This window comes from Pongo pygmaeus, chromosome 16, assembly GCF_028885625.2.
Source record: "Pongo pygmaeus isolate AG05252 chromosome 16, NHGRI_mPonPyg2-v2.0_pri, whole genome shotgun sequence".
NCBI classification, from domain to species: Eukaryota; Metazoa; Chordata; class Mammalia; order Primates; family Hominidae; genus Pongo; species Pongo pygmaeus.
Window position 1 is genome coordinate 48,657,222 of NC_072389.2, and position 23,219 is coordinate 48,680,440.

General features: G+C 41.0%; 1 protein-coding gene across 7 annotated transcripts in view; it reads right to left on the minus strand.

The window, feature by feature from the left end:
• TP53BP1 (tumor protein p53 binding protein 1) overlaps window positions 1-23,219 on the minus strand; it is a 98,019-nt gene that overhangs the window by 27,754 nt on the left and 47,046 nt on the right. For all 7 annotated transcript variants that reach the window (XM_063652162.1, XM_054452174.2, XM_063652161.1 and 4 more), the window contains 5 exons: window positions 19,808-21,134; window positions 12,227-12,346; window positions 11,248-11,451; window positions 6,423-6,480; window positions 3,257-3,349 (listed from right to left, as the gene is read on the minus strand). In XM_063652162.1, the coding sequence (XP_063508232.1) occupies window positions 3,257-3,349; window positions 6,423-6,480; window positions 11,248-11,451; window positions 12,227-12,346; window positions 19,808-21,134 (1,802 nt within the window). The remainder of the gene's footprint in view (window positions 1-3,256; window positions 3,350-6,422; window positions 6,481-11,247; window positions 11,452-12,226; window positions 12,347-19,807; window positions 21,135-23,219) is intronic.

Sequence of the window (23,219 nt, forward strand, 5' to 3'; positions counted from 1 at the left end):
GCAAAACCCCGTCTCTACTAAAAATACAAAAAAATTTGCCATGTGTGGTGGCATACACCTGTAGTCCCAGCTACTTGGGAGGCTGAGGCAGGAGAATCCCTCGAACCTGGGAGGTGGAGGTTGCAGTGAGCCAAGATCACCCTACTGCACTTCCAGCCTAGGTGACAGACCAAGACTCCATCTCAAAAAAAAAAAAAAAAAAATTAATCCAAATTGAAATAGGGAAGAATACATCTCCATATTTAACAAATGTCTAACTATTCTATTCTGAGTGTAGCTCTGTTTATGAGGCATCTGGAACCAAATCCAGCTAGATTCCCAGATCTTTGCTCCACCAAGGTTAAACAATATAACCAACATCTTGGCACCTCTATTTTAAAACGCTTTAATAAAAAAGCAAGGCAATACAGTGACATCAATAAATTTAGTAACAGCTGGGTCATTACTACACCATTTTTAAAATCACATGATTTCAGGATCATCTGATTCCCAAGAATATCAACAAGCTCACACTTATTCAGAATGCCCATTTAATGCACTGACATATTTATTTTAAATATTTCTTTCAATAATGAACATAGAAGTTTAGAAATTATGCTACCTATTACTTTTTTTTTTTTTTTAATGGATAAGACATAACTCTCACTCTCTTGACCAGGCTGTAGTGCAGTGGCACCATCTTGGCTCACTGCAACCTCCACCTCCAGGGTTCAAGTGATTCTCATGCCTTAGCCTCCAGAGTAGCTGAGACTACAAGCGTGGACCACCCTGCCTGGCTAATTTTTGTATTTTTAGTAGAGACAGGGTTTTACCATGTTGGCCAGGCTGGTCACTAACTCCTAGCCTCAAGTGGTCACCCCTCCTCAGCCTCCCAAAGTGCTGGGATTATAGGTGTGAGGCACCCCATCTAGCTTTTTTTTTTTTTTTTTAAAGACAGAGTCTGGCTTTGTCGCCCAGGCTGGAGTGCAGTGGCACAATCTCGGCTCACTATAACCTCCACCTCCTGGGCTCAAGTCATCCTCCCACCTCAGCATCCCAAGTAGCTAGGACTACAGGGATGCACCACCATACCTGGCTAATTTTGTACTTTTTGTAGAGACGAAGTTTCACCATGATGCCCAGGCTGGTCTCCAACTCCGGAGCTCAGGCCATCCACCCACCTCAGTCTACCAAAGTGCCACCATGCCTGGCTAAATCATGCTACTTATATCACTATTAGTGATACACCTACTGACAAAACATTATCACATTGTCTAATTACAAAATCACTGAATTTTAGAGGTGAAAGATACTCACTTCATAATGAAAATACTGGTCCTTTTCCACTGCCATTACTTATTTCTCTACACTAAATATAAGTATCATATATTCCATACAAGATACTCTTTTTATTTATTTATTTATTTATTTTTAAGACACGGTCTCACTCTGTTCCCCAGGCTAAAAGTGCAGTGGCGAGACCACAGCTCCCTGCAGCCTCGACCTCCCAGGTTCAACCGATCACCCCACTTCAGTCTTCCAAGTAGCTGCGACCACAAGCGCATGCCACTACATCCGGCTTTTTTTTTTTTTCTCTTTTTTCTTGGTAGAAATAGGGTCTCACTATGTCACCCAGGATCATCTCAAACTCCTGGCCTCAAGTAATCCTCATGCTTTGGCCTCCAAGTGCTGGGATTACAGACGTGAGCCACCGTGGCCAGCCGCCTCCTTAATTATTTGAATAGAGATAAAGGCCTGTAACTCAAAACTTTTTTCCTGCCTCACAACTGTTGTAAGAGATTATGGAGTAAAGAAATTATGGGGCTAAGCACAGTTGCTCATATCTGTAATTCTAGCATGTTGGGAAGACGAGGCAGGAAGATCACTTGAGCCCAGGAGTTTGAGACCAGCCTGGGCAACAGAGGGAGACCCTGTCTCTACAAAAAGTTAAAAAAACAAAAAAATTAGCCAGACACGGCAGCACATGCCTGTAGTCCTAGCCACTCAGGGGGTTCAGGCACGAGGATTGCTTGAGCCTAGGAATTTGGGGCTGCCGTGAGCTACTACTGCACCACTGCACCTCAGCCTGGGTGACAGAGTGAGACCCTGTCTCTAAAAAGAAAAAGAAATTACGGAAAAATTAATTCCATTAAGTCTGAAAAACTTTAAATTTGGGATGTTAAACATCTCATATTTTGCTCTGTGGGAAACTAAGGAGAAATAAAAAGTCTGTTAAAAGTAAACATAGTTTCCAAAATAAGAAAAACTAATCTGAGAAATGAGGAATTATAAAAATTATTTTCATAGGCAGGGCACAGTGGCTCACACTTGTATTCCTAACACTTCTGGATGCCAAGGTGGGAGGACTGCTTGATCCCAGGAGTTTGAAACCAGACTGGACAACACAGTGAGAAGCCATCTCTACAAAGAATAGAAAAATTAGCCTGTATGGTGGCACATGCTTGTGGCCCTAGCTACTTGGGAGGCTGAAGCCCAGGAGGTAAAGGCTTCAGTGAGCCATGTTCACGCCACTTCACTCCAGCCTGGGTGACAGAGTGAGACCCTATCTCAAAATAAATTAATAAATACATTTATGAAGTCAGTCATTTCAAATTGATACAACTGGCAGATAAAGACAAAAATGTGTATCTATAAAATATTTAACAAAATTTCTCATGACAGCTCATAAATCCATGCAGAATACATTATAGTCCCTCAAGGTTTAAAAAAAAAATGGTAAGCTCAAGCTCACAAAATAGCAGTACATCTTAGTCTGTTTTCTGCTGCTATAACAGAATTCCCACCAGACTGGGAAATTTACAAAGAAAAGAGATTTACAGGATTTGGCTCATGGTTCTGAATGCTGAAATGTCCAAGGACATGGCGCTAGCATCTAGATGGCCAGCTGGTGAGGGCCTTCTAGCTGCATCGTAACACGGTGGAAGGCATCACATGGTGAGGGTGCATTCAAGAAGGTGGAAAGGGGGCCAAACTACCCCTTCAGCCTTTTATAATTAACCCATGCTCACTGTAACAGCCTTAATGTATACATATGGGCAGTGCCCCCATGACCTAATTACCTCTTTTTTGTGTATGTGTGGTCAACTTCTGTAGCTTTATACCAATACCACTAATTACCTCTCAACACTGTTGCACTGGGGGTTAAGTTTCCAACACATGCCACATTCAAACCATAGTACAGTACATATTAGGATTTGGGCACCAACCATTTTGTGAACCAATGGAGCCCAAAAGATTCTATAAAAATAATGCTTACCTGATGGGTGCAGTGGGGGGATCCTCACTTCGAGCCTCATTCTCTTGCCTGGCTTCACAGATACAGCTAAACACAGACATGGTCTTCTGGGGACTAAGACAATATATTAAAGCAATATATTGTTAACTTTGAAAAGAAAAGTACTTTTGGAGATTATCCTTTTATGCACAGAGGATATAAAATGCTTTCTCTGCATATCAAACTCCAAACCACCTTACACCAAAATGCAAATTCTCCATACTTGTTTTGAATTAGCATAATTTAAAATTCTCAAGGAAGATTCACTGGAAATAAGGTGGACAGAGGACTGTATTAAATACCATAAAGATGCAATCGGCAAAATCCAGAATGTAGAAAACCATACAACAATCTGTACCTTCAACAAATAATTTGTAAGCAAGAGGCAAAAAAAAAGACTGGAGGGGTACTCTGTATTTTAAAAGACTTAAAGAGACATAATCAAATGCAATATGTGGACCTTATTTAGATCTTGAGTCAAACTGTAAAACACCATTTATGAGACAATCAGAGAAATCTGAACATTGAATATTTTATGATACTAAGGAACCATTGTCAATTTTTTAAAGTATGATAATAGTAATATGGTTAAGTTTAAAATAAGAATCCTTATCTTTTGGAGACAGCCCTGAAGTATTTCAGATAAAATTATATAATGCTGAAATTATCTTCAAAATAATTCAGCAGGGAGAGGAGTGCTGGAAATATAAATGAATCAAGACTGGCCATAAGAAATTTTTGGAACTGGGTGATGAATACATGGCAGTCCATTATACTACTCTCTCTACTTTCGTATATGCTTGAAACTTTCTATAGTAAAATGACTGAGAAATAAGGTGACAGCAAGTAATTTGAACAGAGGACAGTTACAAACAACACTTAAAAGTTTCATGTAGGCTGGGCACGGTGGCTTATACCTGTAATCCTACCACTTTGGGAGGCCAAGCTAGGCGGATCACTTGAGCTTCAGGAGTTAGAGACTAGCCTGGGCAACATGACGAAACCCCATCTCTACTAAAAATACAAAAATTAGCCCCTGGTGGTAAGTTCCTGTAGTCCCAGCTCCTTGTGGGGTTGAGGCAGGAGGATCGCTTGAGCCTGGGAGGTCAAGGCTGCAGTCAACTGTGATTGCACCACTGCACTGCAGCCTGGTTGACAAAGTGAGACCCTGTCTCAAACAAACAAACAAACAAAAAATCTCCACCTAAATGCAGATGAACCAAGAACCACTTCCAATATTGTGACAGAGCTTACTTTAGATGATTTATTAGAGTGAACCCAACAGCAAACAAGTCAAATTTTTTTAATTTAGATTCTTATATAGAAAATTTTCTTCACAACATCAAAAATTTCATCTCATTCTATGATCCACCATTCCAACCCTCTGCTCAAAGTTTTTCCTTATTTTCTCCTCTCTACTTTCTACCCTAAGAGTTCTAGAAGCTTCAGCAACATACTCTGTTCCGTCTGAATATGCACATGTACAGACTAATAACAACTTATTCCTGGCCAAAAATTCTATTAAAGCCAAACGGACCAGATACACACTCCATTTTCTTCAACTTCTAAGACTACATATCATTAAGGGATCTTCAAATGAAAAAGGACTCTAAGGTACTTATCTTTCAGATTAAATATACAATAGCCCAGAGAGGAACTAATCTCTCTAAGACATAGCAAAGAACAGATCAAAAGACTTTGAAAAAGGTCAGAAACTCACAAGTGAGGTCACATTTAGTCCACAGGCCTCTTTTATTTGATATTTTATTTTTAAAAATCCAAATTTCTTTTTAAAAACAAAGTTGTGGCAACAATAAGTTTGCAGTCTCGCATGACAACTACTGGCTGGAGTTGAGTGGGGCACACCCTTTCACATGGACCATACATTCAGTTTGCCATTGTCCTCAACACTCTGTCTTGCGGGCGGATCACGAGGTCAGGAGATAGAGACCATCCTGGCTAACACAGTGAAACCCCGTCTCCACTAAAAATACAAAAAAAAAAATTAGCCAGGCGTGTGGCAGGCGCCTGTAGTCCCAGCTACTCAGGAGGCTGAGGCAGGAGAATGGCGTGGACCTGGAAGGCGGAGCTTGCAGTGAGCCGAGATCGTGCCACTGCACTCCAGCCTGGGTGACAGAGTGAGACTCTGTCTCAAAAAAAAAAAAAAACAAAACACTCTGTCTTGTACCTAGCCACTTTAGTTATTTACAGTACCTGCCTAGCCTCTAATTTAAGAATTCTTGGTGGGGCATGGTAGCTCACATCTGTAATCCCAGCACTTTGGGAAGTCAAGGCAGGCGGATCACTTGAGCCCAGGAGTTCAAGGCCAGCCTGGGCAACATAGTAAGATCCTCATCTCTACAAAAAATACAAAAATTAGCCAGATGAGGTGGTACATGCCTGTAGCCCCAGCTACTCAGGTGGCTGAGGCAGGAGGATCGCTGGAGGTCAGGATGTTGAGGTTGCAGTGAGCCATGATCTCACCACTGCACTCCAGCCTGGGCAACAGAGCAAGATTCTGTCTCAAAAAATAAAAAATAAAATAAAAAAAGAATTCTTGCCTATATTTCACCAACTGCTATTAGTGTTTTCACGCTGGATGACTCATGCCTGAAACAATTGTACTCTCACAGCCACCAGATGGCAAAGCTTACCAACCAAAACCTCAGTATGGGGTCATACTCATCCTCAAAGCATTACAACATCCATGACAAAGCAAAAATAACAGCTCAACGTAGTAGTTAATTTGGCAGGCAGAAGAGAAAACGACCTGAGGCTGCAGCTGAGTATGCAATTGCAGAAGGAACAAGATCTGTAGCTATCTCTTATTAATCCTTCTTTTTCTCATCAATTGGATCAACTATCCTGAGATTGTGGAGACTCTTGTATCAGCAACAGAAAAAAGGGGGGAAGGGAACTCTCACATGAACAAAAGAAAAGACATTTCAATTATCTTAGTTCTAGGTGTAGAAAAAAGCTTCACTACACTTAAAAAAGTATTAACTAAAAAGTCTATGATTCATTCAAAACATTGCTAAATCCTTTATGAAAGAGTCTCATTTTAACTTTTTTCCTTTGTTGATAAACCATCTACCCTCATTACCAGTAGCTGCGTATTAAACTCTAAATAGCATCCAGCTTTGGTTACCTGGCAACAGACTCAGCAACAGCAGTAGATCCATTTTTTCTTTCACCAGTTGCAGGCTCTGAATAAAAACAAAACCAATGAGAGAAAGGAAAGAGAAACAGAATTTAGTTAGTATCACACCAAAAAACCTTCACTCTGCTCTACTGGTACTTGCAACAAATAACAAAAAGAAATAAAAATAAGTAAAGCTAATAAGTATAAACATACAAACATTTCTTGTAATTTTATTTATTTATTTATTTATTTTGAGACAGTCTCACTCCATCGCCCAAGCTGGAGGGCAGTGGCATGATCTCAGCTCACTGCAACCTCCGCCTCCCGGGTTCAAGCGATTCTCGTGCCTCAGCCTCCTGAGTAGCTGGGACTACAGGCATGCACCACCACGTCCAGCTAATTTTTCGTATTTTTTAGCAAAGACAGGGTTTTGCCATGTTTCCCAAGCTGGTCTCAAACTCCTGAAATCAAGTGATCTGCCAGATTTCTTGTTTTTTTTTGTTTGTTTTGAGATGGAGTCTCGCTCTGTCATCCAGGCTGCAGTGCAGGCCAGATTTGTTTTAATTTTTTTTTTTTTTTTGAGATGCAGTCTCACTCTGTCGCCCAGGCTGGAGTGTACTGGCGCAATCTCGGCTCATTGCAAGCTCCGCCTCCCGGGTTCACGCCATTCTCCTGCCTCAGCCTCCCCAGCAGCTGAAACTACAGGCGCCCGCCACCACGCCCAGCTAATTTTTTTGTATTTTTAGTAGAGACGGGGTTTCACCATGTTAGCCAGGATGGTCTCAATCTCCTGACCTCGTGATCCGCCCGCCTCGGTCTCCCAAAGTGCTGGGATCACAGGCAAGAGCCACTGCGCCCGGCCGGCTATTTCTTGTAATTTAATGGTACAAGTTTTTCTCACTTCTACCAATCAATTTTCTTTCAAACTTCCTATAAAAGACTAATAAGGTTGGCAAGAAACAATACAATGAATAACTTTTTTTTTTTTTTTTTGGAGACAGAGTCTTACTCTGTTGCCCAGGCTAGAGTGCAGCAGCATAATCTCGACTTGCTGCAACCTGTGTCTCCTGGGTTCAAGTGATTCGCATGCCTCACCCTCCCGAGTAGCTGGGATTACAGGTGTGTACCACCACACCCAGCTAATTTTTGTATTTTTAGTAGAGATGGGGTTTCACCATGTTGGCCAGGCTGGTCTCAAACTTCCAACCTCAGGTGATTCACCTGCCTCAGGTTCCCAAAGTGCTGGGATTACACATACGAGCTACGACACCTAGCCCTTAGCAGTAATATTCTTTTTTTTTTTTTTTTTTGAGACAGAGTCTCACTCTGTCGCTCAGGCTGGAGTGCAGTGGCATGATCTCAGCTCACTGCAACCTCCACCTCTCGGGTTCAAGAGATTCTGCTGCCTTAGCCTCCCAAGTAGCTGGGATTACAGGTGCCTGCCACCATGCCCGGCTAATTTTTATATTTTTAGTAGAGATGGGGTTTCATCATCTTGGCCAGGCTGGTCTCGAACTCCTGACCTCAGGTGATCCACCCGCCTCAGCCTCCCAAAGTGCTGGGATTACAGGCATGAGCCACCACACCCGGCCAGCAGTAACATTCTTAAATGAAAATTAAACTTCTGAATCCCAATTCATCTCTGCCCATATAAGAAGTTAAAAAAGTACGTAATAATACAAAATTAAAAACCAAAAAAATTTTTAAATTTATATCATATTAAAAACAAATTAAAAATGAAAGAACTTAATAAAATATGTAGAAAATATTTTAGGCAATTTTAAATAGTTTTTAGAGCACCCACAAATAGAAGGTACCCAAGTTCTTCCCAAAGTGCTTTAGGACAGACACTTCAAACATAAAGGGTGGCCAGGCACAGTGGCTCATGCATGTAATCCCAATACTTTGAGAGGCCAAGGCAGGAGGATCGCTTGAGCCTAGGAGTTCAACACCAGCCTGGCTAACATGGCGAAACCCCATCTCTATAATAAATACAAAAATTAACCAGGCATGGATGGTGGCATGCCTGTAGTCCCAGCTACTCAGGGGGCTAAGATGGGAGGATCGCTTGAGCCTGGGAGATGGAGGCTGCAGTGAGCCGAGTTCACCCCACTGCACTCCAGCCTGGGTGACAGAGAGAAGCCCTGTCTCAAAAAAAAAAAAAGAAAAAAAAAAAGGACATTTTCAAGAACATGCAGCAACAAATTAAAGGTCATACTGAAAAAAATCCCATATTCTCACAACGTCACTAATTTCAAGGGATTAAAATTTGTTCATTTACAATTTATACCAGCCTTAGAGAAAACAACCCTTAAATGTTTTTTAATTATTTCTAAAATATTCGTGACCCAACATAATCTAAACAGTCCATCAGGGAGGCAGCTGAAATTCAGTTGCAGCCCTGGCTCTGAAATAGAAACCTGGCTCACACCCTGGCTATTGCACTTAATAGTCCAACCTAGGAGTAAACTACTTTGTCATTTTGAGTCTCAGTGTCCTCCTCTGTAAGATAAAAACACAACAAACCTCAAAAGTTTGTTGTGAGGATGAAATGATGTAAGTAACACTGAATACAGTCCTTGATACTATGCTCCTGGTATTAGGAAAGGCAGTAAAATTTACTGATATAATCATCCTTAACACTTAGCTAGTTGTAATTTCAGATCCAAAGGTAAAGTAAGATTTAAGGCTATCACATACTCTCTCTCTTGACAAACCCTTTTTAAAATTTTTATTTTTGAGATGAGATCTCACTATGTTGCCCAGGCTGGTCTTGTACTTCTGGGTTTAAGCACACCTCCCACCTCAACCTCTGGCATTGCTGGGATTACAGGAGCACACCAACCACTATGCCTGGCAATAAGCCCTTATTTATTCCAGAGAAGATGTTAGTAAGGATGGAACCATGTAATACTTTCACTCAGTCTACTGAGTTGCTAAGATTCAAATCAGTAAGTACCACAGCATTAAAGATTTGCAACCAGACTTCCTGGATTTGTGTCCAGGCTACTCCATTTACTAGCTATGTTTAGGGAAGGTGCTCAACCTTCCTGTGCCTCAGTTTCCTCATCTGTAAAAGGAGGATAATAATAGGATCTAGTTCATAGGCTTCTTATGAGATTTAATGAGCTATACATGTGAAGTACCTGGCATACAGTAAGAGCTAAAAATGTACTAGCTAAAATTACTTTTCTCTGGTCTCAGGGAAGAAGTCCTGCTTATCCAACCTATTCTGTGTAGTCTTCAATAGCTTCCCCTCCCAACTTCTTCAGGGCCTTAATTCATCAACTGTTTCCTCCAATTCCCTCATCTTTAATCTATGCCTCCCTCTTTTGGATCCTTCCTTAACCCATTTATGCTGGAGGCTGCAAATTTTTTTTTGTGAAAAATCAGACCTTGGTGATGACCTTGAGCAGTAGGATATAAATAACTCCCACAAGCTTAGCGTTCCAATAGTGGAACACTAAGCATAAATGGGTTAAAATCTATAAACTTGCTCAGGCCTCTCCCAGCCTAAAAATAACAAATCCTCTCTCAACCCTGTATTTCCCTCTAACTCACCATATTTTCTCTTCTTCTCTCACATAAACTTCTCAAAAGTAGAGAGTACATTTGCAGCCTCATCTCCTCTTCCTCATCCTTCCTCAATTACTTTCAGTATAGCTCCCACCTCAACTGCTGCACTGAAATGGCTCTTGCTAGAGTCACCAAATGGATCCTAATTGCCAAAGTCAAAGTATATTTCCAGACACATCTTACTAAACTTGCTCCTGTGCCTGACATGATCTTCTTGTAACTCTCCTCCCCATAGGCTTCCATGGCTTCATATACCCTCCTAGTTCTCCTTCTCTCTGAACGTTCCTTTATAATCTCTTTTATGAGATTTCTTCCTCTTCTAATCCCCCTTAAACAGCTTTTACAAATTACCTGAAATGAAAAAATTATAAGCTTCAGAGTTAGGTCTGACTCAAATTCCAACTCCACCTAGCACCAATTATTGTGACCTTAGACATGTAACTTAAAAACCTCTCTTACTCTGTTTTCTCATCAATAAAATGAAAATGCAGATACCTACTTGGGAGTACTATTATGGAAATGAGATGATACAGTATATGTGAAGAGTCATTCTCTCTTTTTTTCCTCCCCCTTACTTCCATATTCACCTGGCACCATCGTTCTGCCTACTCACTCCTCAAATTCATCCCTCATCTCCAGCCCCACTACCAATGACCTCACTTTCTGGTTAAAAACTGGGTAGAATCTACCAGGCAGGAGAACAGAATACGGGAAATGCAAGGAAAGGAACCATCATGCACAAAGGCACAAGGTTTTGAAAGACTCAGCTGATGCTTTTTTTTAAAGGCAAATCTGATCATATTACTCCCTTGCCTAAAATTCTTCGGCTTCTCAGCATGATGTAAAAAGCCTTTCAGCATCTGGTCCCTACTTTGCATCCCTCCCTTGTATCTTCTCTTTATTCTAGCCCTACCAAACAACTTCTAATTCATGTGAGAAAGAATCAACATTAATTTGCAATGTGAATCCACAGTCCTAAAAGTTTTCTACCCTATTCTGAAGTCTTTCTGAATAGGGAAACCAATTACATAGCAACAGACTTAATAGAAACAAGCTATAACATGGAGATTATAAAACAGAGTATCTTTAGTAACATGACAGGCTGGCCAAAAGCAAAGAATTAAATCTATGAGTGTAAGACTTTACAAATACATTTATAAATATAGAAGTATCAATTATTATAACTAGATTATAATCAATACACTCCCCGGATGATCTGCAGCTACTAATTACCCAAGATTAACATAAAACTTACTTTCCAGGTTGAACTGCAAAGACTCTTCACTCGCCTCAGTCTCAGGACTAACCAGTTTCATTCTTAGACATAATTTATCATCCATGTCTGGGGCAGCCCCAGAATCCCCTTTTCCACTCCCAAGTATGGGATCATGGGTCTCCACCATGCTTTCAGACATGACATCACTGGTTGCTATGGTGCTTTCTGGATAGTTGCTAATACCTGAAAGAAGTGAGGGAGGGAGGAAGAAAAAAAGAACACTAAAATACAAACACAAAAAACAGCAATTCAAGGTCATCAATTTGCCTGTTTGGCTCCACAGCTCTGCAGGATTGAAGGAGGTTCCTAGGATAGATCCCTGTCATAAGTATCAACAACTACGAACTAGTATTGACACCTGGTCTTAAGAGGAGCAACAGGATTCAGTTCCACTTCTGCATCTGGACAAAGGATGCTGCATGAGCCCTCAGCCAACCCACATCTGCCAGCATCAGGCATAGGTAGCAGGAGACTCCAGACGGCATGATTGTTACCTCCCAGCACTGACTAGAGAAAACAAATAGGTTAATGTAGAAGACTACTGGCTGCTTCAGGGAAGGAGGATCTAAGTTTTCTTGCCCTGTCAAGCAGCAGACTGATTAATTAGCCAAGGTACTGAATAAATAGTACTTCTACCCCACTTCCTGTTCCTTCCTTATAAAACAGCTCTATATCACTACTTAGCACTCAGATTCTACTGCCTTGCAAGTAATAAGATAAAATTCTTTTAAGTATTCTCTTTCTTTCTTACTTCCCTCCACCCTTTCTTTCCTTCCTCTCTTTACCCCTCATCTCCTAGTAGTAAAATCACAGAATCAGACTTCATAACCCTATTCTCTCTAAAACAAAAATCCACCTTACCAGCCAGACCCAACTCCTCAGATCTAAAATATCACTTGTGTAGAGAATGATATCTCAGAAATTCTGCCTTAAATATCATTACTTTTTATTCACTCACCAATAGGAGTACTGTGTCTCTTGGGCTCCAATTTTAGGTGCCCAATAAGAGGTGGGGTTGCACCAGTCAATGGTGGGATGATATCACCTTCTTTAGGCAAAGTGAAATGAAATGGGGTTTCTGGAAAAAAAAAAAAAAAGAAAGAAAAGAAAAAAGAAAGAAAGAAAAAATGATTTAAAAAAAACCCAGAAGTATAAAATAAGCAAAAATAATGAGAACTGCAAGAAATATTTCAATTACTCTTTTCCTTTGCTCCCAAATTCTGTCTCATTCCCACCACCCTCACCAGGCCTCCTGACTAACTCCCTTCTATTGTCTCTGCTCTCTTCACAGCCAACAACTATAGTACTGACACAAAGTAGACAACCAGAGGACAGGCAAACAGAGAAAGCCCAAAGTCTGCAAGACCTGAAGAACCTGGAGTCAAATGGAACACAAACATTTGATCTCCAAGACAGTACATCAGGGGATATTTAGCAATACAAATTTGGACAGTTTCAAATCAGAACAACATAATTTTGTGCAATGCTAACCTAAGGAGTTTGTTTATAAGCCTTAATAGTCTGTAGGATTCTCCAAAGCAAAGTCTGAAGTTAATACTTATAATGTACAATCTAATCAAAGAGATGACAGAGGATCTCACGGGTTAAAGGACTTCAAGATACTGACTGGTTCTAGCATAGAAATCCAAGGGTTTCATGGTTCAGCAGTACTGACCAGCATTCACTCTAGGCCTAAGTGTAATGTTCATATCTAAATCTCTGCACAACAGTAAATCCCTCATATATAAGCATCACCAGTGTACAAATTTTAATTAAATTATTATAAATAGAAAATATTTGTCAAGACATAAAGCTACTTTCTACCTAGGTCTCAGTCCCAAATTTTTGCTAATCAGAACTAGAAAACTGTCAAAAAATCACATTTTCTAACTTCCTAATTTATCTCTTCTAATAAAATGATACATTTGGGAGAAAATAAGAATTGCGCCAGAGTGCCCTCTTAAAACTAATATATGAAAATTTCTTCTTCCCTGGGATGGCTCAAAATAACTATAACCTGGCATACTCGGACACTACTACTTATGAAAGTAGTTTGCTTCTTTCATCTTTTTCCACTCCTATCTTTAATAGCAAGCACCGTGATAATTTTTTCCTTTAAAACAAAACAAAACAAAAAAAATCTCTTTTTTTTTTTTTTTTTTGAGACGGAGTCTGGCTCTGTCGCCCAGGCTGGAGTGCAGTGGCGCCATCTCGGCTCACTGCCAGCTCCGCCTCCTGGGTTCATGCCATTCTCCTGCCTCAGCCTCCCAAGTAGCTGGGACTACAGGCGCCCTCCACCACGCCCAGCTAATTTTTTGTATTTTTAGTAGAGATGGGGTTTCAAGAGAAAATGAATTAGTAATCTGAGGAGATAAAAAGAGAAAAAGAAATAGTCTTTAGAAATAAAGGATGCAAGTACATATGCTCAGCTAAAGAAACTGTAAAGAGGGGTCAGGTACCATGGCTCACGCCTGTAATCCCAACACTTTGGGAGGCCAAGGCGGATGGATCACTTGAGGTCAGAAGTTCGAGACCAGCCTGGCCAAAATAATGAAACCCCGTCTCCACTAAAAATACAAAAATTAGCTGGGCGTAGTGGCAGGTGCCTGTAATCCCAGCTACTCAGGAGGCTGAGGCAGGAGAATCGCTTGAACCTGGGAGACAGAGGTTGCAGTAAGCCAAGATGGTGCCACTGCACTACAGCCTGGATGACAGAGTGAGACCGTGCCTCAAAAAAACAAAACAAAACAAAAACAAACCTGTAAACAGTATGGATGAAGCATCTCAACATTACATCTAACTGACAAAGACATCCGCCATAGTCACAGAAAAGAGAAATGCGTCAGGTAGATAAGCATTCATTCTGTGGTAGCCCCTTATAAAGCAAGTTGTTCTAATAAAGAACTTAGAAGAGATATAGAAACTTAAAAAACACCTTGCAAAGCCTCATACATTCCAGACTTCTGAAAATGTGCATGAAATCTTTAAGCAGACCTTTCTATGTGACATATTATATCATGCAAATACAATATGCAAGCATTAATCGCTGAAAATATATCCCCTGTAACAAGGTTTCCTTTGCACAGTATTACACAAAACTTATGGAAAGCAATTTTAGCACCATTTATCTAACTGCATTACTATAACCTAATGGAAAATTGAGACTTTTACAGGCCCTAGGGACAGCACTGCCACTACTCTCCTAAGGTCTCCAATGCCTCATTCCTGGATTATTCCCATAGCCTATCAATCACTTCTTCTGCTAAAGTCTCCCACTCTCCCTAACCCCCATTCTTTCTGCACACTTTCTGCAGCCTTCCTAGAAAACATGGCTTTGTTAGCTCCTGGTCAAAAAACTTCAAGGTTCTCACTAGAAGACAAATTCCCAACTCTATAGTCAGCATTCAACTAACTAGTAGCAGCCTATATCTCCAGTTTTTCTTTAATTATTCACGTTCATAAAGCTTCTATTCAATGTCCTCCAAATGTTTCCCATTTCTATGCTTTTGTTCCCTCATCTGGAAAACACCACGCATCTACTCAAATTATTGCCAAATCCTTAAAAATACATTTGCTGGCATATTTTATCCTTTTAAACTTACGGAATTTTCCACATATTCCATTATTTCTCTAACATTTAGCACTCCTACATTCTTTAAATTATAAAATCCCTTCTTGTTTTTCCAGATAATCATGGGCTATCATGTTGTAGGTCAGCATACCAAACAATGACGAAGGATATGAATGAGGAAACAAAAGGAAACTCAATACTAATTTTGAAACCACCTAAGTGGGACTATGTGTCCTTTAAGGACTTTAGAGAATAACTCCAAAGCAATATTTAAGACTCTAAATGTTAAGAAGGTCTCTCCTTACTTTCTGTTATAGTTTTAAACCCATTTTTCTTCTTTGTTCTTAAAAGAACTGGTTACCCCTAAGAATTTATTAAAAGCCATCTAATTAAAAATGTAAGAATTTATATATCAGGCGATACCATGCATGAACAGTCTACCCCAAAAGTCTGCCTCTGACATTAATAGCCAATTAAGATGACATTCTATCAAGTAAGCAAATAAAGGTTATAGCTAGAGCCTAAAACACATCTAGATCCCCTGATCATTATTAACTATTACAGACTATTACTTATGGATTTAAAGACTTACTGAACTCCTTACAGTTTTTCACATCATCAACCCACCAAATATTTGTTCTGTGTTGAACAAGATTGGGCTTCCAAGTACCATCTTGCTTTTTTACAGGTTTAACAGGAGCTCTCCATAGACAGATACTTGAAGAGGTCTCCAAACTGTTAACAGTGATAAGTTATCTATAAATGGAGACATTTAAAGTAATTCTCTCTCTCCCTCTCTGTACTCACTCTCTCTTTTCCTTCCAACTCCCTCTCTCCCCACACCCTCCCCACTCAGAATCTCTACTTTGTATTGTTTGAATGTTTTTCAAAATTAAGCATGCATTATTTATTTACTTATTTATTTGAGACGGGGTCTCTCTCTGTCACGCAGGCTAAAGTGCAGTGGTGCAATCTCAGCTTACTGCAACCTCCGCCTCCCAGGTTCAAGTGATTCTCAAGCCTCAGCCTCCTAAGTAACTGGAATTATGCATGCACGCCACCATGCCTGGCCAAGCATGTATCTTTTTTTAAAATCAATAAATCTATTAACAATAAAAAAGTGCTGTTCTAACTTTAGTAGATGAACAAATGCAAAACTCACCCAATTCATACCTTTCGTTCTGTCTTTTCAGACTGAAGAACCATTACTTTTTAGATTACTATTATTTAAATTTGGCCAGGCCCAGTGGCTCATACCTGTAATCCTGGCACTTTGGGAGGCCAAGGCAGGTGGATTACTTGAGGCCAGGAGTTCGAGACCAGCCTGGCCAACGTGGCAAAACCCTGTCTCTACTAAAAATACAAAAATTAGCCAGGCATGGTGGCATGTGCCTGTAATTCCAGCTACTCAGCAGGCTGAGGCACAAGAATCACTTGAACCTGGGAGGCGGAGGTTGCAGTGAGCCGAGATCATGTCACTGCACTTCAGCCTGGGCGACAGGGCAAGACTCTGTTCCAAAAAAATAAAAATAAAGTTAGTCTCTCAACATTTAGCAACTAAACAACTATATTTTTAAGTACAAAATAATATTTTTCTGTTCTTTTCGCAATGCTCTTCTGAATGATTTATTTTATACAATTCTCTAGGTTAAAAACTATTATTCTCAGCTGAACACGGTGGCTCATACCTATAATCCTGGCCCTCTGGGAGGCCAAGGTGGGTGGACTGCCTGAATCCAGGAGTTCGAGATCAGCCTGGGCAACATGGCAAAACCCTGTCTCTACAAGAAATTAGCCAAACATGCTGGTACACGCCTATAGTCCCAGCTTCTCGGTGGGGGGCTGAAGCGGGAGGATCACCTGAGCCCGGGAGGTCAAGGCTGCAGTGAACATTGATGGTGCCACTGCACTCCAGCCTGGGCGACAGAGTGAGACCCTGGCTCAAAAACAAACAAAAAAAAGACAAAAAGCTATTATTCTCCCTTCATGTTCTAATTTGTAGTTAAAATTATTTTTATTTAACTTCTCCTCATAAATACTATTTTCCAACCACTGTCTTCATTGCTTTTTGTTGTTTACCCAAGAACTAAAATCATGAAATAAACACAAAATCACTAGCATTTTCAATAATCTGGATATTAATATTAATAAAATAATAAGTTTTACTATGGCAAAAAAAGCTGACTCTGCCAATTAACAATGTAAACAAGAATTCATGAAGAATACTATTAAAATAATAGAATATCTCAAAGTTTTAGAAGCTTCTTTTGCATTTAATTTAAAAGTACTCCAAAATAACTATATTAAAACAATCAATGAGACCTGATATTTTGTTGGCACAGGTCATTAGCAGTATTTAAACATAATACAATTAGAAAAATACTCTACTACAGAATTTTAGGTTATTCACATTGTTCTTCACTACAGCTCTTCAGAATCAAATAAACTGTATTAAGCAGTTTTACAGGAAGAAAAAGCACAGCTGGGATCAGGAGACCTAGGTTCTAGTCCCTCCTCTATCATTAACTAGCCAAAAGACGTTAAGAAGAAGAGACTAAATCCAATAACCCCTCACTTCCTTTTTAGCTCTAACATTTCTTATTCTTAAGATTAAAAAAAAGTGCTAAATATAAAAGCTAATAAATAGGGACTTTTTTTTTTGAGGCGGAGTCTCGCTCTGTCACCTAGGCTGGAGTGCAGTGATACAATCTCGGCTTCTCGTGCCTCAGCCTCCAGAGTAGCTGGGACTACAGGCACCTGTCACCATTCCAGGCTAATTTTTGTACTTTTAGTAGAGATGAGGTTTCATCATGTTGGCAAGGCTGGTCTCGAACTCCTGATCTCAGGTGACCCACCCACCTTGGCTTCTCAAAGTGCTGGGATTACAGGCGTGAGCCACCGCACCCGGCCAATAGGGACAATTTAAAAACTAAAAAAAAAGTACTATTAATAATCACACCTAGACAATGGGTATAAAATGGGACTGTTCTAGGCTGGGCGCAGCGGCTCACGCTTGTAATCCCAGCACTTTGGAGGCCGAGGCAGGCAGATCACGAGGTCAGGAGATCGAAACCATCCTGGCCAACATGGTGAAACCCTGTCTCTACTAAAAATACAAAAACTAGCTGGGCATGGTGGCATGCACCTGTAGTCCCAGCTACTCGGGAGGCTGAGGCAGGAGAATCGCTTGAACCTGGGAGGCAGAGGTTGCAGTGAGCTGAGATTGCGCCACTGCACTCCAGCCCAGCAACAGAGCAAGGCTCCGCGTCTCAAAAAAAAAAGAGACTGTTCTACACAAACCAAAAAATATAGTCACTCATACTATCATATATAAACTTGCCAAATACTGTTTTTTCATTTCATCCTAGAAACTTGTTTTCTTAAGTTTGTGTCTTGTTCTTATTTTGTTTTTGGAGCTTGATTTTACATTATAATAACTCTTTTTTTTTGAGACAGAGTTTCACTCTTGTTGCCTAGGCTGTAGTGCAATGGCGCAATCTCGGCTCATCGCAACCTCCACCTCCCGGGTTCAAGTGATTCTCCTGTCTCAGCCTCCCGAGTACCTGGGATTATAGACACCTGCCAGCACTCCTGGCTAATTTTGTGTTTTTGGTAAAGACAGGGTTTCTCCATGTTGGTCAGGCTAGTCTCAAACTTCCAACCTCAGGTGATCTGCCGGCCTCGGCCTCCCAAAGTGCTGGGATTACAGGTGTGAGCCACCATGCCTCGCCTACATTATACTAACTCTAAGGATTCAGAAAGATTGAATTATTTTCAGCTAATGTCATACTCTACAAATTATTTTATTTTATTTTTGGGAAACAGAGTCTCACTCTGTCGCCCAGGCTGCAATGCAGTGGTGTGATCTCGGCTCACTGCAACCTCTGCCTCTCAGGTTCAAGCGATCCTCATGCCTCAGCCTCTTGAGTAGCTGGAACTACTGGTACACACGACACCACACCTGGCTAATTTTTTGTATTTTAGGAGAGATGGGTTTCACCATGTTAGCCAGGCTGGTCTCAAACTCCTGAGCTCAGGCAATCCGCCCACCTTGACCTCCCAAAGTGTTAGGATTACAAGCGTGAGCCACTGCACCCAGCCTGTACAAATACTTTAGAAAGTAATCTATGTTTTCATGCCGAATTTCATAAAATAAAGAATAAGAACTAATACATTTTCCAGTTTCAGGTTTAAAAGACATGTATTTTTTGAACCAAGTTTAGAAACTTTACTTAATGCCCACAAAAAGGAAATAACTAATTAATAGGATACTCATCAACAGTTCTGAATGTGATTTTACCACACAGAGTTAACCAAAAAAGATCCTTCTACTTCAAGGCAACTGTCAAAATCTATACACACAGACCAATGATACAATCTAAGTAGAAAAAAACAGATTGGTACAATTTCTAAATATTTTTTACCAACTAGTCCTGAGTTATAAAGCTGATAAACCTCAAATATCTTTAATTGCACAAATAATTATAGCTATTAAAAAAATGCAATCCAGGCTGGGCGTAGTGACTCATCCCTGTAATCCCAGCACTTTGGAAGCCCAAGGCAGGTGGATCACTTGAGTCAGGAGTTCGAGACTAGCCTGGCTAACATGGTGAAACCCCATCTCTACTAAAAATACACAAAAATTAGCCAGATAGTGGCATAAGCCTATAGTCCCAGCTACTTGGGAGGCTGAAGCACGAGAAATCACTTGAACCCGGGAGGTGGAGGTTGCAGGGAGCTGAGACTGCACCACTGTACTCTAGCCTGGGCAACAGAGCGGGACTCTGCCTCAAAAAAAAAAAAAAAAAAAAGGCAATCCAAAAAATTTAATTTCCCAATTATTATTGGTTGTTCATAAACATAAACCAAACATAGTGTTCACTCCTGACATAAGCATGCAGTTTTCGCCAACTTTCCATTCCAAATTATAATTTAGGTGGAGACAGAATAATCTACAATCACACTCACCACTAGAACTTTCACAGAAGCTTTGTGAGGCATGGGCAGAGGGCTTCCCCAGCTTCTGGGCCTCTGCATCTGAGCTTAGCTGCTTTGCATTAGCCATTTTTGAGTCTTCTGTTAATGAATTATTTGTTTTCTCCTGAGTTTGGGGCTGCTGCAACTCCTGGTCAAGTCTTAGAGGATCATCTGCTCTCACTAAAGGTAAGGAAGGCTGTGAAGAGTCTTCCTCTACAGGTTCTGTTTCTGCAGTCCCTGATTTCAGATCTCCTTCATATTCTACACTCTTTTCTTCCTTGGTGTCTAATCTATTCTCAGCACATGGTTCTATTTCTGGAGCAACATCCTCCCATGACTGGGAATCTGAGCACTTCTCCACTCCCTCCAAAGGTTCACAAGAAACATCAACTCTGGGAGATGGCTCTTTCACATCTACAATGACAACACTGGAGTCCTCTGAAGTAGCTTCTTCCCAAGCTTCCTGATCCTTATGTTCCAATTCTTGGTCAAGTATTGCCAACTTTTGAGGGGAATCAATACTAATCACACTGGTTTCAACTTCCATAGCTTCTGAGCATTCTTTTTTTGGGATTTCCTTTTGAAGACACAACCCTTGGGACTGAGTTTCAGTCAGAGAAAGGTGCAACGGAACACTCTCCATATTTTCTTCTTTGAGTTCCTCTCCTTGACTTTCACAAGGTGTCTCAGGGATTTCTTCCACCTCAGACCCTGAAGACCCCTCCTCTGGATGGTGTTCTTTAATTTCCATAGCTTCCTCCTGATCTAACACACTAGAAAGTGCCTCAGATCGAGTAGCTGGTGACGGAACTGCCTGACTCCCCGAATCACAAGTGAGATCAATACAAACATCTTCTGCTACCGTTTCTTCTCTGCCCTTGCAACCAGTGGCTAAAATACTAATGTCATCCCTGGTGTCTGTATCATCTCCCTTTGTTTTGTCATCATTCTGACTCAGTTGAACTTCACCATCCTGTGCTGGATTCATCAGGATACTATCATTTTCAGCAGGAACAAATTTAGAATTGAGAACTGGAGACATGGGTTCCGTATCCTCAATCTGTGTGTTTTCTCCATCTTCATCAATTGTGTGAGAACTCAAGCTCTCCATCTTTGGGGACTGACTATATTCACTTGTAGAAAGCATCAACTTGCACGAATCCCCTGTCAAAGATAGCCCAAGATCCTCAGGGGAATTCTTTGGTTGAATCTCTGAAGTTTTAGAACACTCAACTGTCAAAGATGAACTATGCAAATCTCCATCTTTCTTCCCATCATTTGATTGTTCTTCCAGACTTGGGGAAGGAATAAAAATGTCCTAAGGAAGAATAGAAAGAGACAAATCGTAATTTGTACATGATCATATATCTTTTATATCAAATCCTTGGTTTCATATAAAATTTCTAAATCAAATTTTTAAATTCATATAAAATTTCTAAATCAAATTTAAGAATTAAAGAACTCTAGTACAGCCAGGAGCAGTGGCACACGCTCCAGCCCATTTCAGTTCTCACAAAGTGGGGATACATACTCATTTTACTTCACGATTTCAAAATGTGCTAGCATTCAACACAGTGAAACCCTGTCTCTACTAAAAATACAAAAAATCAGCCAGGCGTGGTGGCGGGCACCTGTAATCCCAGCTACTTGGGAGGCTGAGGCAGGAGAATCACTTGAACCCAGGAGGCGGAGGTTGCAGTAAGCCGAGATTGCACCACTGCACTCCAGCTAGCATTCACAACGCAGGTATTAAAATCCAGTGGCCAGGCACGGTAGCTCATGCCTATTATCCCAGCATTTTGGGAGGCTGAGGCAGGTATATCACCTGAGGTCAGGAGTTCGAGACCAGTCTGGCCAACATGGCGAAACCCTGTCTCTACCAAAAATACAAGAATTAGCCGGGTGGGGTGGTGCGTGGCTGTAATCCCAGCTACTCAAGAAACTGACGCAGAAGAATGGCTTGAACTGGGGAGGCAGAGGTTGCAGTGAGCCAAGATCGTGTCATTGCACTCCAGTCTGGATGACAGAGCAACACTCCATCTCAAAAAATAGTAATTATAATAATAATAAATAAAATCCAAAGCTTACAATATCAATAGTCAACAGAGAAATACAAATTAAAATCACAATGAAATGCCACTACACGCAACAAAAGCAACTAACATAGGCCGGGCGTGATGGCTCACACCTGTAATCCCAACACTTTGGAAGGCCATGGCAGCTGGATCACCTGACGTCAGGAGTTCGAGACCAACCTGGCCAACATGGTGAAATTCCAACTCTACTAAAAATACAAAAATTAGCCAGGCATGGTGGCATGCACCTGTAGTCCCAGCTACTCACAAGGCTGAGGCAGGAGAATCACTTGAACCCAGGAGGCAGAGGTTGCAGTGAGCTGAGATCGTGACATTGTACTCCAGCCTGGGCGACAAGCGAGACTATATCTCCAAAAAAAAAAAAAAAGCCAACTAATGTTAAAATAGTTCACAAAACAAAACAGCCAGGCATCGTGGCTCAGCCAGGCGTGGTGGCTCACGCCTATAATCCCAGCACTTTGGGAGGCTGAGGTAGGAAAACTGCTTGAGCCCAGGAGTTCAAGACCAGCCTGGGCAACATGGCTAGACCCTATGTCTACAGAAACTTTAAAAATTAGCCAGGCATGGTATTGTGTCCCTACAGTCCCAGCTACTCGGGAGGCTGAGGCAGCAGGATCACTTGAGCCACAAGAGTTCAAGGCTGTGGTGAGCTATGATTGTACCACTCACTGTACACTAGCCTGGGTGACAGAGAAAGACTCTGTCCCAAAAAAAGAGAAAAAAAAAAGGCTCACAAAACCCAGGATTAGCAACGATGTCGAACAACTGCAACTCTCGTACATTGCTGCTGGGTATGCAAAATGTTACACCCACTTTGGAAAAACAGTATGGCAGTATCTTATAAAGTTAAACATTCATTACTATATAACCTAGGCATTCTGTTTGCAGGCATTTACCTAAGAAAAATAAAAATATGTGGCCACAGAAAGAGGTGCATCCAAATGATCACAGAATTATTATTCATAAGATGTGCATGCTGGCCAGGCACAGTGGCTCACATTTGTATTCTCAGCACTTTGGGAGGCCAAGACAGGCAGATCTCTTGAGGCCAGGAGTTCGAGGCCAGCCTGGCCAACATGGTGAAATCCCGCCCCTACTAAAAATACAAAAATTAGCTGGGCATGGTGGTGCACACCTGTGACCCCAGCTACCCAGAGGTTGAGGCACGAGAATCGCTTGAACCCAGGAGGCAGAGGTTGCAGTGAGGCAAAATCACACCACTGCACTCCAGCCTCAGTGACAGAGTGAGCTTCTGTCTCCAAAAATAGATGTGCAAATGATCATAGGATTATTATTCATAAATTCAT